Below are 13,098 nucleotides of genomic sequence, written 5' to 3' on the forward strand. Positions count from 1 at the left end.
TATCTGATAATCCCTGATCGGTTGTAGTTGAGAATGGGATACTAAAAAGCCTTTCTTGAAGCATTGAGGACATAAAAGTGGCTCACTACAGGGTGATCTGGCTAAAATGTTTCCATGGCAATCCCCTTATGTCAGTAGCAGACTCTTATCCTGGCTGGTCAGGTGTCCCAGAGAATGGTTTATTCATTGATTTAAAAGATGTTTGTTATGGGTATAGTCTAGGTCCTTGGTTATGGCAGTGAACAAAAGAGACAATTCTTACTCTCATGGAATTCATACTGTGTTGAAGGAGAGTTATCTTGTAAGATAAATAAGTATATGTATTGGGTCAGCCAAAAATTTTGTTTGGGTTTTACCCTAACAGCTTATAGTGTGCTAAATAATGATAAATGGTAAAGAGGAAAAATAAAGCCGAGAGGGTAGAGGTAGAAATATTGAAGGAGTGAGGTTGAACTTTTAAATAACATGATGAGGAAGCCCTCAGTGAAGAGATGACCTTTGTGTAAAGACCTGAAGGAGATGAGGGAGTGATATGGGTGTATACTGGGGAAGACACAGGGACCAGGTCCTGAGATCAGGTGTGTTCCTTATGTTCAAGGAGCAACCTGGAGACCATTCTGATTCTTCTGTTCTCTGTGCTTCCTGCTCGCAGCCTCCTGTATGAATATGCCATTGAGTTTGTTATCTGTCTCTTTTCACTAGAATTTTTGAATAAATAAATATAATGCATTTTAGGAAGGTTTTTCATCTAAAAGGTAGAAAACAAGTTGGTTTGATATATCTAATGTATATCTTCATTTGTCTGAAAAATGAACTTGTAATGTTAACTTTCACTCTCTGACGATAAAAAAGAGATAAGGCTTTAATTGAACTCTGATTTTTAAAGTGCTATTTATCTTTGTCATTTTCCCCCCAGTTTTTATAGGTTTACCAATTAGTTTAAGATTGCCCAAAGAAATAGGAGCAACGTGTACCTTTTTCTCCTCAAGTACATTTTATAACTTTTCCCTGTTCTCTTCATTTAGGAAAAGAGGGTTTGGTGGGACTGCGGGAATGGCGTTTGTGGGGACAGTCTGTTCAAGGAGCCATGCGGGTGGGATTAACGTGGTACGTTTTCTTGACGTCTTTGCATGTTTGCATTATGAAATGTCCAGCAATCGTTTATTTCCTCTCCTAGTCCTTACAACAATATTTTGAGTGTTACAAGGGCCATAGAAGATCTCTTCTTGCCTTAGAGACTGGATTTAAGTTTTCTAATACTTATTATGTGATCATTAATGCCTCACTTTTTATGAATTAAGAAACAGAGACTCCATCTGAGGAAATTAAGTTAGAACCATGAGCTTGTTTTCCCATCAACCACCATGAATAATATGTTGGTGCTTCTGATTTGTTGCTTAAATGGTCTACCTCCATCATCAGTATGTTAAGTCACTCCAGTTTCTTACTAGACTGCAGTGTTTACAATCTGATGTTGGTTGCTTGCTTTATCATGTCAGCTGCCAACATTGTGGTGGTGAATCTCCTTTTGTGAAAAAATAATTTTAGAAAAAAAGAATAATCCTTTTTGTTCAGAAACTTAATTAATACCTTCCTGTGTTTGGACAGTTTGGGCAGATCCCAGTGGAGACATTTGCATCCATTGTTGCTCATGAGTTGGGTCATAACCTTGGAATGAGTCATGATGATGGGAGAGGTTGTCACTGTCCTGTAAAGAGCTGCATCATGAATTCGGGAGCATCGTGAGTAACTGAATTCTTTTTATTCTTCCTTTTTCTGTTTTAAAACCATTTATTGAACATTTGTTTAATGCTAAAAATAAACAATGAATGTATCCCTCATCAGTACTCAAATTTCTGGGAGGAAATTATTTGCCATGTTCTATAAAGCATCAGTATAAATTTTCTTTCATCTGAATGGTATAAGAACTCTAATTATTGATTAATTCATCTCATTTAAATTAATTTAATTTATTATAGTTACTATAATGTGTTAATTTAAAGAGAACAGCAGAGTGATTCACTTGTAGATACATGTATATATGTGTGTGTGCTCAGTCTCTCAGCAGTGGCCAACTCTGCGACCCCCTGGATTTAGCCCACTGGGCTCCTCTGTTCATGAGATTTCCAGGCAAGAATACTGGAGTGAGTTACCATTTCCTTCTCAGGGATCTTCCTGAGTTAGGGATCTAACCCACATTTCCTGTGTTTACCTGCATTGGCAGGCAAATTCTTTTACTACTGAACCACCTATGAAGCTCTATGTACACACACACACATAAACACACACATGTTCTTTTTCTGATTCTTTTCCATTATGAATTATTGCAAGGTACTGAATATAGCTCCCTGTGCTATACACTAGGTCTTTGTTGTTTACCTGTGTTATATATAATAGTGTGTATATGTTAATTCCAAATTCCTAATTTATTCCTCCCCCTGCCTTTCCCCTTTGGTAACCATAAATTTGCTTTCTGTCTGTGAATCTGTTTCTGTTTTATAAATAAGTTCATTTGTATCATTTTTTTAGATTTCACACAGATGTGATATATTTGTCTCTCTCTGTCTAACTTACATCACTGAATGTGATAATTTCTAGGTTCATCCATGTTGCAGCAAATGGCATTATTTCATTTTTTCTTATGGGCTCATGGAATTCTATTATATACATATATGCTGCTAAGTCACTTCAGTCGTGTCCAACTCTGCGACCCCATAGATGGCAGCCCACCAGGCTCCCCCGTCCCTGGGATTCTCCAGGCAAGAACACTGGAGTGTGCTGCCATTTCCTTCTCCAATGCATGAAAGTGAAAAGTCAAAGTGAAGTCGCTCAGTCATGTCCGACTCTTAGCGATCTCATGGACTGCAGCCCACCAGGCTCCTCCGTTCATGGGATTTTTCCAGGCAAGAGTACTGGAATGGGGTGCCATTGCCTTCTCCAATATACATATACACATACCACATAAATACACGTCACATCTTCTTTATCCGTTTATCTGTCGGTGAGTATTTAGATTGCTTCTATGTCTTGGCTGTTGTAAATAGTGTTGCTATGAACATTGGAATGCAAGTATCTTTTCGAATTGAGTTTTCTCCAGATATACATCCAGGAGTGGGATTGATTGCAGGATCATATGGGAGCTCTATTTTTAGGTTTTTAAGGAATCCTCACATTGTTTTTCATAATGGTTGCACGAATTTACATTCCCATCAACAGTATAAGAGTTTCTTTTTGTTCACACCCTCTCCAGTGTTTATTATTTGTAGGCTTTTTAATGATTGCCATTCTGACTGGTATGACTCATTGTAGTTTTGATTTGTATCTCTCTAATATTTAGGAATATAGCATCTTTCCATGTGCCTGTTGGTGATCTGTGTGTCTTCTTTGGAGAAATATCTATTTAAGTCCTCTGCTCATTTTTTGATTAGGCAGTTTTTTAAAAATGTTAAGCTGTATGGGCTCTTTGCATGTTTTGGAAAGTAATCCTTTGTTGGTTGCATCATTTGCAAATATTTTCTTCCAGTCTGTAGGTTGTCTTTTTGTTTTGTTTATGGATTCCTTTGCTGTGCAGAAACTTTAAAGTTTATTAAGTCCCACTTTTGTTTATTTTTTGTTTTTATTCCATAACCCTAGAAGAGGAATCCAAAAAATATAGCTGTAATTTATGTCAACAAGTGTTCTGTTCTGTTTTCCACTAAGAGTATCTGGTTTAATAGTATCTGGTTTTACATTTAGGTTTTTAATCCATTTTGACTTTACTTTTGGTGTTAGAGAATGTTCTAATTTCATTCTTTTACATATAGCTGTCTAGTTTTTCCAGCACCATTTATAGAAAAGACTATCTTTTATCCATTGTATATTCTTGCCTCCTTTATCATACATTAATTGACCATAACTGTGTGGGCTTATTTTTGTGACTTTCTATCCTCTTCCACTGATCTATATGTCTGTTTTTTTGTCAGTACCATACTGTTTTGATGACTGTAGCCTTGTAGCATAGTCTGAAGCCAGGGTGTGTGATTCCTCCAGCTCTATCCTTCTTTCTCAAGATTGTTTTGGCTATTTGGGGTCTTTGTGTTTTCATACAAATTAAAAATTTTTTTTGTTCCAGTTCTGTGAAAAATCATTTGATAGGAATTGCATTGAATCTGTAGATTGCTTTGGGGAGTATGGTCATTTTTAACAATACTGATTCTTCCAATCCAAGAACGTGTTATATCTTTCCATTTGTTTGTGTCATCTTCAATTTCTTTCATCAGTGTCTTATTTTCAGGGTACAGGTCTTTTGCCTTTTTAGGTAGACTTATTCCTAGATATTTTATTGTTTTTGATGAGATGGTAAGTGAGATTGTTCACTTAATTTCACTTTCTGATATTTTGTTGTTAGTGTATAGAAATGCAACAGATTTATGTGCATTGATTTTGTATCTAGCAACTTTACCAAATTCGTTGATGAACTCTTGTAATTTTCTGGTAGTGTCTTTAGGATTTTCTGTTTATAGAATCATGTCATCTGCAAAGAGTTTTACTACTTTTTCAATTTGAATTCCTTTTACTTCTTTTTCTTCTCTGATTGCTATGGCTAGGATTTCTAAAACTATGTTGAATGAAAGTGGTGAGAGTGGTCATCCTTGTTTTGTTCCTGAGCTTACAGAAAATGCTTTCAACTTTTCACTATTGGGATGTTAGCTGTGGACTTATCATAATATGGCCTTTATTATGTTGAAATATATTCCCTCTTTGCCCACTCTCTGAAGAGTTTTTGTCATAAATGGATATTGAATTTTATCAAAAGCTTTTCCTGCATCTATGGAGATGATCATATGGTTTTTATTCTTCAATTTGTTACTGTGATGTGTGACCCATTAAAAAAAACTGGGTCATCTGTATTTTTGTGGGAGAGCTGGATTTGTCATGAATACAAATCATGTATTTGTATTCCTCAGGGTATGCTGACAGCTATCACCTCGGTAGGGGATGGGACTGGAGATGGGGGTTCTGGAGCTAGAGCTGGGTATTTATTTGATGGCACTTCCTCTCTGCTCAGTGGCCAATATTGCCTTATTGGAGGTGGGGTTTGGTCCCAAGTTGCCAGAGTACAAGCTCTGAGGGTTGGGTCTTAGCCCACTCTGTTCCCTTTACATGTGTGGTATCCCCCTCTCAGTACCAGTACCCTCTCCCCAGAGGGGAGTAGTATTTGGGCAAGAGGGGCTGGTGTGGACGCTTGGCATGGGTCTGGGCATGAGCTGTGGCAATCCAACCACAGAAAGAGATTCACAAACAAAGGCAGTTCTGTTTCTTTCCTAATTTGTATGTCTTTCATTTCCTTTTTTATTGCATTAGATAGGACTGTCAATTTTGCCTGATACTAATCTACCTTCCACAGATGTTCTTTTTTGGTTAACAGTATATATTTTCTATTCCTTTACTTTGAACTTTTCTTTATTCTTATGTTTTAGATATATCCTTCTAAACAACCTACATTTAGGTTTCTTTTTTATAAACCAACCTGGAAATATTTGTCTCTTAATTGAATCATTTAATCTGCTTATATTTAATATGATTACTAATGTACTGTATTATGCAAATGTAGATGCCATTGATTATGATACCCTTACAGCATACCACTTAGAATGAAAAATGCCAATTAAATTAATACAAATTGTAAGATGAATTCAGAGTGTTTTAAATGTTTAAAGAATATATTTTAGAAAAACACATCAAATTTGCTGTGTTAATGACTGTGGATTTGTTCCCTGCCCAAATTTTCAAGCTTCTCATTTTTGTCTCTGACCAAAGCATGCAGAGATTTTCTTTTTGGGTGGTTATTGTTTGATAATTCTAGTATCTGGAGACTTTATTGAGTTTATCTGTTTTTTTTCTCATAGTGTCTTCATTTTTTTTATAGTTTTCGTAATATCTTGTGTCTTCGTGTTATGTTTTGATAATGCATTAGACATTGTATTTGAACAGGTTTTTGTAAGAATAATTTGAGAAGTAAGATTATGTTATCCTTAGTGTATTAAATCTCCTTTTTGAGGACAGATATCCCACCTTCTACTTCCTATGCTATTTAGTGAACATTAGTTGACTGTTAGAAGTTAGGCCTTAAAAATCTTTTTTATTTAAAAAATTTTAAAATATATTTTTATTTTATGTTGGAATACAGTTATCTAACATAGGGCTTTATTTTTGATGCTAGAATTTTCCCAGATAATCAGTTGAAGCCACCTCTGTTTAAAAGGTAGATAATCTAACTTTGTAATGTAATTTTTATATTTAAGATATTTGAGGGACCTGGTAGTATTCTCCTTACACTGTTCTTAGATGCCTGGTCGTATGAGTGGTGATCTTCCTGGGAGGTGTCTTTCCTAGAGACAGGTCTTTCTTAACTCTGCCCTTCAGTATTATCAGAAAGCCTCCATAATCAGAGTGCTCTTTTTTTTTTTTTTAAATTAAAAAAAATTTGTTTTTTTCTGTCCACACTGTGTGACATTTGAGATCTTAGTTTCCTGACCAGGGATCGGACCATGTCCCCTGCATTGGAAATGCAAAGTCTTAACCACTAGACTGACAGGGAAGTCTCCAGATTGCTCTGGAAAAAAAAATCTGAGTGCCATCACTTAGAATTCTTTCTTAGGACTTCCTGTTCCTAGGCTATGAGGATTAGGACGGTAATGGTGGAATTGTGTTCTGGTTTTTTCAAGATTAGTCATAGAGAGAATATTCTAAATGATAGTTGATTTTTGTGGGTCATATCCTGATAGACCACTTCCATCCCTTCTACCTTCTTTCGCATCAGTTTTATAAAACTCACCTCGATGTGACGGAAGAGATGTAGATATGCTTTAGATTAATATCTTAGTACCCAGAGGTGATAGATGGAGAGTAGGAATGCTTTAATTGGTATTCAAGCCAAGAAAAGAGGAAGCTCATGCTTCTTATTACTGTTGGTGATGGCCAAGGATGACTAGGGAAAAGAATATCTTTGTTTTATTATCCAAAGTGTTTATGAAGGCCAACATGGAGATGTTTGTTGTTATCTTGATTTACTAAACTGCATAAGAAGTGGTGAAGATTTTGTGATCCTTCTCAGTACTATAGTCAACTTCCTTGTATATGAAACAGATTCTTTCGTAGATTGCTTTAGAATCACACAAATAAAACATTGTTTCTATGAGAAAATGTGTCCCAAGGACTGAATAACAAGTTTATTTCAAGAATAATCTGTTTAGAAGTGGTGCACTCTGTAGATTAAAATTAGGGACTCAAGTGTAGGAAATATACACGTCTGTGACTATTAGCTAATTAATATATTCTTACATTATTGAAGAACGTAAGAATATACGTTGTTGCAGGCACTTGTATTAACCATATAAAGAACAATAATAGGAAATAAAAATAAGAAATAAAAAAATGACTGTTTAAATTGAAGTCTTGCTTGTTTATCAGATAATTTTCTTATGCTTTAGTTTGACATTTCCACTTGACATCCATTAGACTCAAAATCTTGTTGCTTCTAAAACCTGCTCCGCCCCCATCTTTTCTGTGTCAATTAGTAATAATGCCTTCTTTCTAGTTGTTGCCTTCTGTGAGGTTTTCCTGCCTAGTATAGCCAACCTAGTGATCTTATTAAGACATAAATCAGATCATGTGTTTCCTGTTTCATGCTTTTCATTGTGTCACTCCCCTGCCTTATTTCACTCATTGTAAAATGTCAGATTCATGCAATGGCCTCGTCCCACCTTTCTGATTGTACCCTCACTGCCTTAGTCCACACCAATTCTACTGGCTTCCTTATTTGATCCTTGAGCATAGCAGGCAGACTTCTCCCTTAGGGCTTTTGCACTTGCTATTTCTTCTCCCTCTAATGTTCTTCACCCCCAAAGCCAGTTTTCATTCAGTTGTCCCACTGTTTGAAGCACTTGTCCTGACAGCTCTTTGAAAAACTCTACTCTGATCACTCTGCCCCCAACAAAGGTCACCCCCTTTACCTCCTCACCTTTTCCCCCGGCGGCATATATCTTCTAATGTATTATTGAATTTATTTATCCATTGTGTTTATAGTCTGTCTCACTCAGTAGAATGTCACCTTCACAGGGGTGGGGATTTTATTTTTGGTCTGCTTTGTTTACTGTTTTCTCCCTTGCACAAAGAAGAGTGTCTTGTACATAATAGATGTTCCACAAATATTTGTTGAAGGAACAGATATTGTTCAAAAGGACTCCTCTTCCTGACAATGTTCTTAAGCAGAGTAGCAAGAAAAAGAAGAATATGGAAAACAAGTGTTTTCATTATTGTGGGAAATCTTGTGCTAGATCTTTACTTACTGTGTGACTGCTTTCCAGTCCTAAGAGCCAAGAGGCAGGACTGAATACTTCCTGGGAGGCTCTGGTCTGGTTAGCAAGGGAAGAGTTTTCCAAGAGGACAAGGTCTCCCAAGAAAGGACCTGTTTCTTTGATTCCCTGGATGTACAGAAGACATGGAATCAATAGAATGCCTTCTCAGTCGTTACCATGTAACACGGTTCTCTTCCCCACAGCTGCTTTTGGCACCGTTGCTCAAACCAATGAAAAGGAGATTCTTTTAGGGCACCAAATGCCTCTGATAAACTTTTAATATGACTTGGATTTCTCAAAGGTTCTTGTTATAGATGAGTGTGTTTCCCACTAGTGTTCAAAGTGAAAATAGCCAATGGGACTATCTGAAAATACTGTTATTGAATAAAACAATAACTAAAAGAACTCCAGCAACACATAGAAACATATCAAAATTGTATTTATATAAATATCACATGGGGCTTCCCTGGTGGCTCGGTGGAAAGAATCTGCCTGCAAACAATGCAGGAGATGCAGGTTCAGTCCCTGGGTCGGGAAGATACCCTGGAGGAGGAAATGACAAGCCACTCCAGTATTCTTGCCTGGAAAGTCCATGGACAGAGGATTCTGGTGGGCTAGAGTCCATGGGCTTGCAAAAGAGTAAGACACAACTTAGTAACTAAACAGCAACAAAATAAATATATAGTTCAAATTGGACCATTTCTAGAAGCCTGTCTAGCCTTCAGAGTATTAACTACAATTCTTAGGAATTACCATCAGAGGCAATTAAACCTCAAACTGTGGCTGACATTCTGCGCCAGCGCCTGCTGCTTCTCTGTGACAGTGTGTGCCTCCTCACTGGGTGCTCACCTTGTTGCCACATAGCTCCTGGTGTTACAAGGGGTGCACAGGAATGTCATTCAGTGGAGTGACAAGAGGATGGGGAAACAGAACTCGCTTTACAATTTTGAAGGAACTTTTACTGTAGAAGATAAACTGAATTCTAGATAGAACTAGATAATTTTTGAGCAAACTCTGGGAGATAGTGAAGGACAGGGAAGCCTGGAGTGCTGCAGTTCATGGGGTCAAATAGAGCTGGACACGACTTAGTGACTGAACAACAACAGCAATTTTTGAGGTCTCTTCTGCTGATGAGATTTATGATTTTGTATTTTCTGTATCTTCTGCCATTTTATTTATTTATTTTGGTCACACTACATAGCTTGCAGGATCTTAGTTCCCTCACCAGGGATTGAAACTGAGCACTCAACAGTGAAAGTGTTAAGTGAAAGGGTTAAGTCCTAAACGCTGGACTTTCAGGGAATTCCATCTGCCATTTTATTTACTTCTATTTTTGCAAGTAGTCAGTTTCTTTCTTTTTTATAATTTTTATTTATTTGTTTATTTTTGGCTGTGCTGGGTCTTTGTTGTTGTGGGGGCTTTTCTCTGGTTGTAGTGAGCAGGGCCTACTCTCTAGTTCCAGTGCATACTCTTCTCATTGAGGTGGCTTCTCTTGTTGTGGAGCACGAGCTTTAAGGCCTGCGGGCCTCATTAGTTCTGGCACATGGGCTCGGCAGTTTCGGCCTCCTGGTACTAGAGCACAGGCTCAGTGGTTGTGGTACACAGGCTTAGTTGCTCCATAGTATGTGGGATCTTCTCAGATCAGGGATCGAACCTGTGTCCGGTGCATCGGCAGGCAGATTCTTTACCACAGAGCCACCAGGGAAGCCCCCCTCTGCCATTTTAAATATTCACTTCCTGTTGGTTGAAGACATGACTTAAGATTTTCAAAGTGTTTAATTGCTATGACTTAAGATCTTTTTCTTTGTGTTTATTACAGAGGTTCCAAAAACTTCAGTTCTTGCAGTGCAGATGACTTTGAGAAGCTAACTTTAAATAAAGGTGGAAACTGCCTTCTCAATATTCCAAAGCGTGATGAAGCCTACAGTGCTCCTTCCTGTGGTAATAGGTTGGTGGATCCCGGGGAAGAATGTGACTGTGGGACGCCAAAGGTCAGTTTAACATGTGATGTTCACTTTGCAGAGTTACCTTGGGATTTGCAAAAAATAAAATAGCTCACTTTGCGTGACTCTAGCATAGTTTGGATAAACTCCAGGAGTTGGTGATGGACAGGGAGGCCTAGCGTGCTGTGATTCATAGGGTCGTAAAGAGTCAGACATGACTGAGCGACTGAACTGAACTGAGTATAAGAGGTAAAGTAAAATTTAGTGGCAAAATGAAGATTGGTATTTTGCTTGTGGGACTATGTTCCTGGGGGTTGATTATCCCTTCCTTCCTAGAACATAACCAATGGTGTCATCTGTTCTGGTGTCCAGGAAAGTACCGTGTTTATTTTTCTATTTTTGCTACCTTCTGCCATTTCTGTTATGGTTATTGAGTCATTTATTTATTTTAAAGAACAGCTCAGTTTTTCACTTGGCTCTTTACTTGTAAGTGTTCACTATTCTGTCACTGTCAGAAACAGTTATTTAGTTGATCTCATTTCAATAATAAATTGAAGCCGACCCATTCTGCAGAATTCTTGGTTAACAGAGTTCTTGCTACTCAAGTTAGCATTCTCCCTCTGTTAATTAACCTTCAGTTCACCTGCTGCTGTCTGGCTTTCTCATACCTGTTAACCACACCTAGAGCCTTAAGTCTGGACCCATCTTTATTATTAGCATTCTGCATCTCAACCATTTTCCTGTCAAAATGGCCTGCTTAACACCACCTAGACAAGGCTTAGGAGGAAAACAATTTTTAATTACATTTAAGAAATTAAAAAATTTAAATTTAAAGGAGTTGGTTCAGTTGTATGTAAACTTTACTATATTCTCAATTTTTTCCACAAGTGGAATTTCTTTTTCCTTGCCTGATCACACAGTGCCTGGCTTTTGCCAGAAAACTTCACATTCTAGAAAGGCAGTATGTTTTTCTTTGTGTGTTCTGTTTTATTTTGGGGCCATGCTGCATGGCATGCAGGATCTTAGTTCCCTGACCAGGAATCAGACCTGGGCCCTTGGTAGTAAAAGCACAGGGTCCTAACCTCTAGACTGCCAAGGAATTCCCAGGCAGTATGTATTTTATGATGAAATTGTGGTGGGCCGTCATTGCACTATTCCTGCATGTTAGCAACCTCTCCTTACTGTTTTACATGGTACAATCCTCTCAGTAACCTTTGGAGATTCATTATTTCTTTATACTCTCATTTTCAAGTGAGGAAAATAAAGGCTAACGAGGTTATGTTTAATCTCTAAATTAATGTTACACTGTTAGGATGACTAAGCTCTTCTTTCCAGGCATTCTCCTTAATTATTTTATATGTTTTGATTTCTCCTGTTTACTTCATTATCAAACTAACTGAAATAGTCTGTATTTGCTTCTTGAACTTTTGTACTACAAATTACTCTAGAAAAAAGTACCTCTTCCCCTTCAAATATCACAGTTATTTTTCTTGGTATTGAAATTTCAAATAGTAAGCACAAGCAAAATTCCCTTCATACTTTTATTTCTTCCATATATTTTTTTAACTTCCTTCTGCTGTGGTAATTATTCTTATAAGTTTAGTGTGTTTCTCTATAGATTTTATTCTGTGTTTATAGTCTTATGTACAGTATGTATATTTGTATCATAGTTGGGTTTGTTTTAGGATTTTATTTTTTTTACATAAATAAAGTCTGACTTAGTATGTTATATATAATTTTTTTCTATTAATATATCCTGGAGATTTTTTTCCATGTCATTGTTATTTGGACATAATCCTTTGATCTGTTGACTAATATTTCAGTATAAGGAATATATTATGATTTATTTTACCATACTCTTATTAAAGACAGTCACTCACTGTAGTTAGTATTTTTTTTTTGTAGTGAACAGTATATCCTTGTATATCCCCTGTGTATGTGTGTGTATGTTCATATATATATATATATATACACACACACAGAAGTTTAAGATAATTATATAAAGGTAGAATTATTGAATTGAAAAGCATGTGTTTTTTATTTTATTAGAGACTATCAAGTTTCCTGGAAGAAGGGTGTGTCAGTTTGTACTTTTGTCAAAAGAATGTCCTGGCATTTAGTGTGCCCCGCCCTCCCCCCCATAATTTTGTAACTGATCAAGGTACACATTTTACTCCTATTTCAAGATTTTCATCATATAGCCCCTCTATGTTCTATTATTTTTTCCTAGCATTTTTGTAATTTAATTTTTTATATAAGCTCTATAATTGGTGGGGGGGGGGGTCATGTGGAGAGTGAGCTACAAAACCATTTAAAATGGTGCTTTCACCATAAACAAAATTCCTGTATACATAGTCTGTTTCCTGATTCTCTTTTCTTTTATGAAGCCATCTGTCTGCCTTACATAGTATTTTTGAAAAAAAATTAACAACTTTACTGAAGTATAATTGAATACAAGGTAAAAAAAAAACACCCCAGATTTGGGCTTAGATAAGAAAAGGCTTTATTCAGAAGAAAGACTGTTAACAACAGGAATATGCTGATCTCAGAAATCTGGAAGCATCTCAAAATCAAACAAAACGAGTTTTCTTTTATAGGGTAAACCTGGGGCAAATGTAGATAAGCAGAATCTTTTACGGGGAAGGTGGATAAGCAGGGGCAAATGGCCAGTGAGTTCTCATAGGAAGTTGTCCTGTGGTCTGGTGATTTCCAGGAGAAGCTGGTAAGGGGTGGGGATACTTGCCCTCAAGTACTTGGGGGAGGGGCAAGTATCCCCAAGTATCTATTTTTGTGCAGACAAGTAGAGTTTGAGGGTC

General features: G+C 37.0%; 1 protein-coding gene across 2 annotated transcripts in view; it reads left to right on the forward strand.

Moving 5' to 3' along the window:
- Positions 1 to 13,098, forward strand: part of ADAM9 (ADAM metallopeptidase domain 9) — a 96,742-nt gene that overhangs the window by 40,032 nt on the left and 43,612 nt on the right. For both annotated transcript variants that reach the window (XR_003587124.2, XM_004021791.5), the window contains exons 10-12: positions 1,026 to 1,107; positions 1,609 to 1,742; positions 10,159 to 10,330. Coding sequence is in view for 1 of the 2 variants with exons in the window: in XM_004021791.5 (XP_004021840.1) it covers positions 1,026 to 1,107; positions 1,609 to 1,742; positions 10,159 to 10,330 (388 nt within the window). In the remaining variant the exon portion in view is untranslated. The remainder of the gene's footprint in view (positions 1 to 1,025; positions 1,108 to 1,608; positions 1,743 to 10,158; positions 10,331 to 13,098) is intronic.

The sequence above is a fragment of the Ovis aries genome, chromosome 26 (genome assembly GCF_016772045.2).
Source record: "Ovis aries strain OAR_USU_Benz2616 breed Rambouillet chromosome 26, ARS-UI_Ramb_v3.0, whole genome shotgun sequence".
Lineage (NCBI taxonomy): Eukaryota > Metazoa > Chordata > Mammalia > Artiodactyla > Bovidae > Ovis > Ovis aries.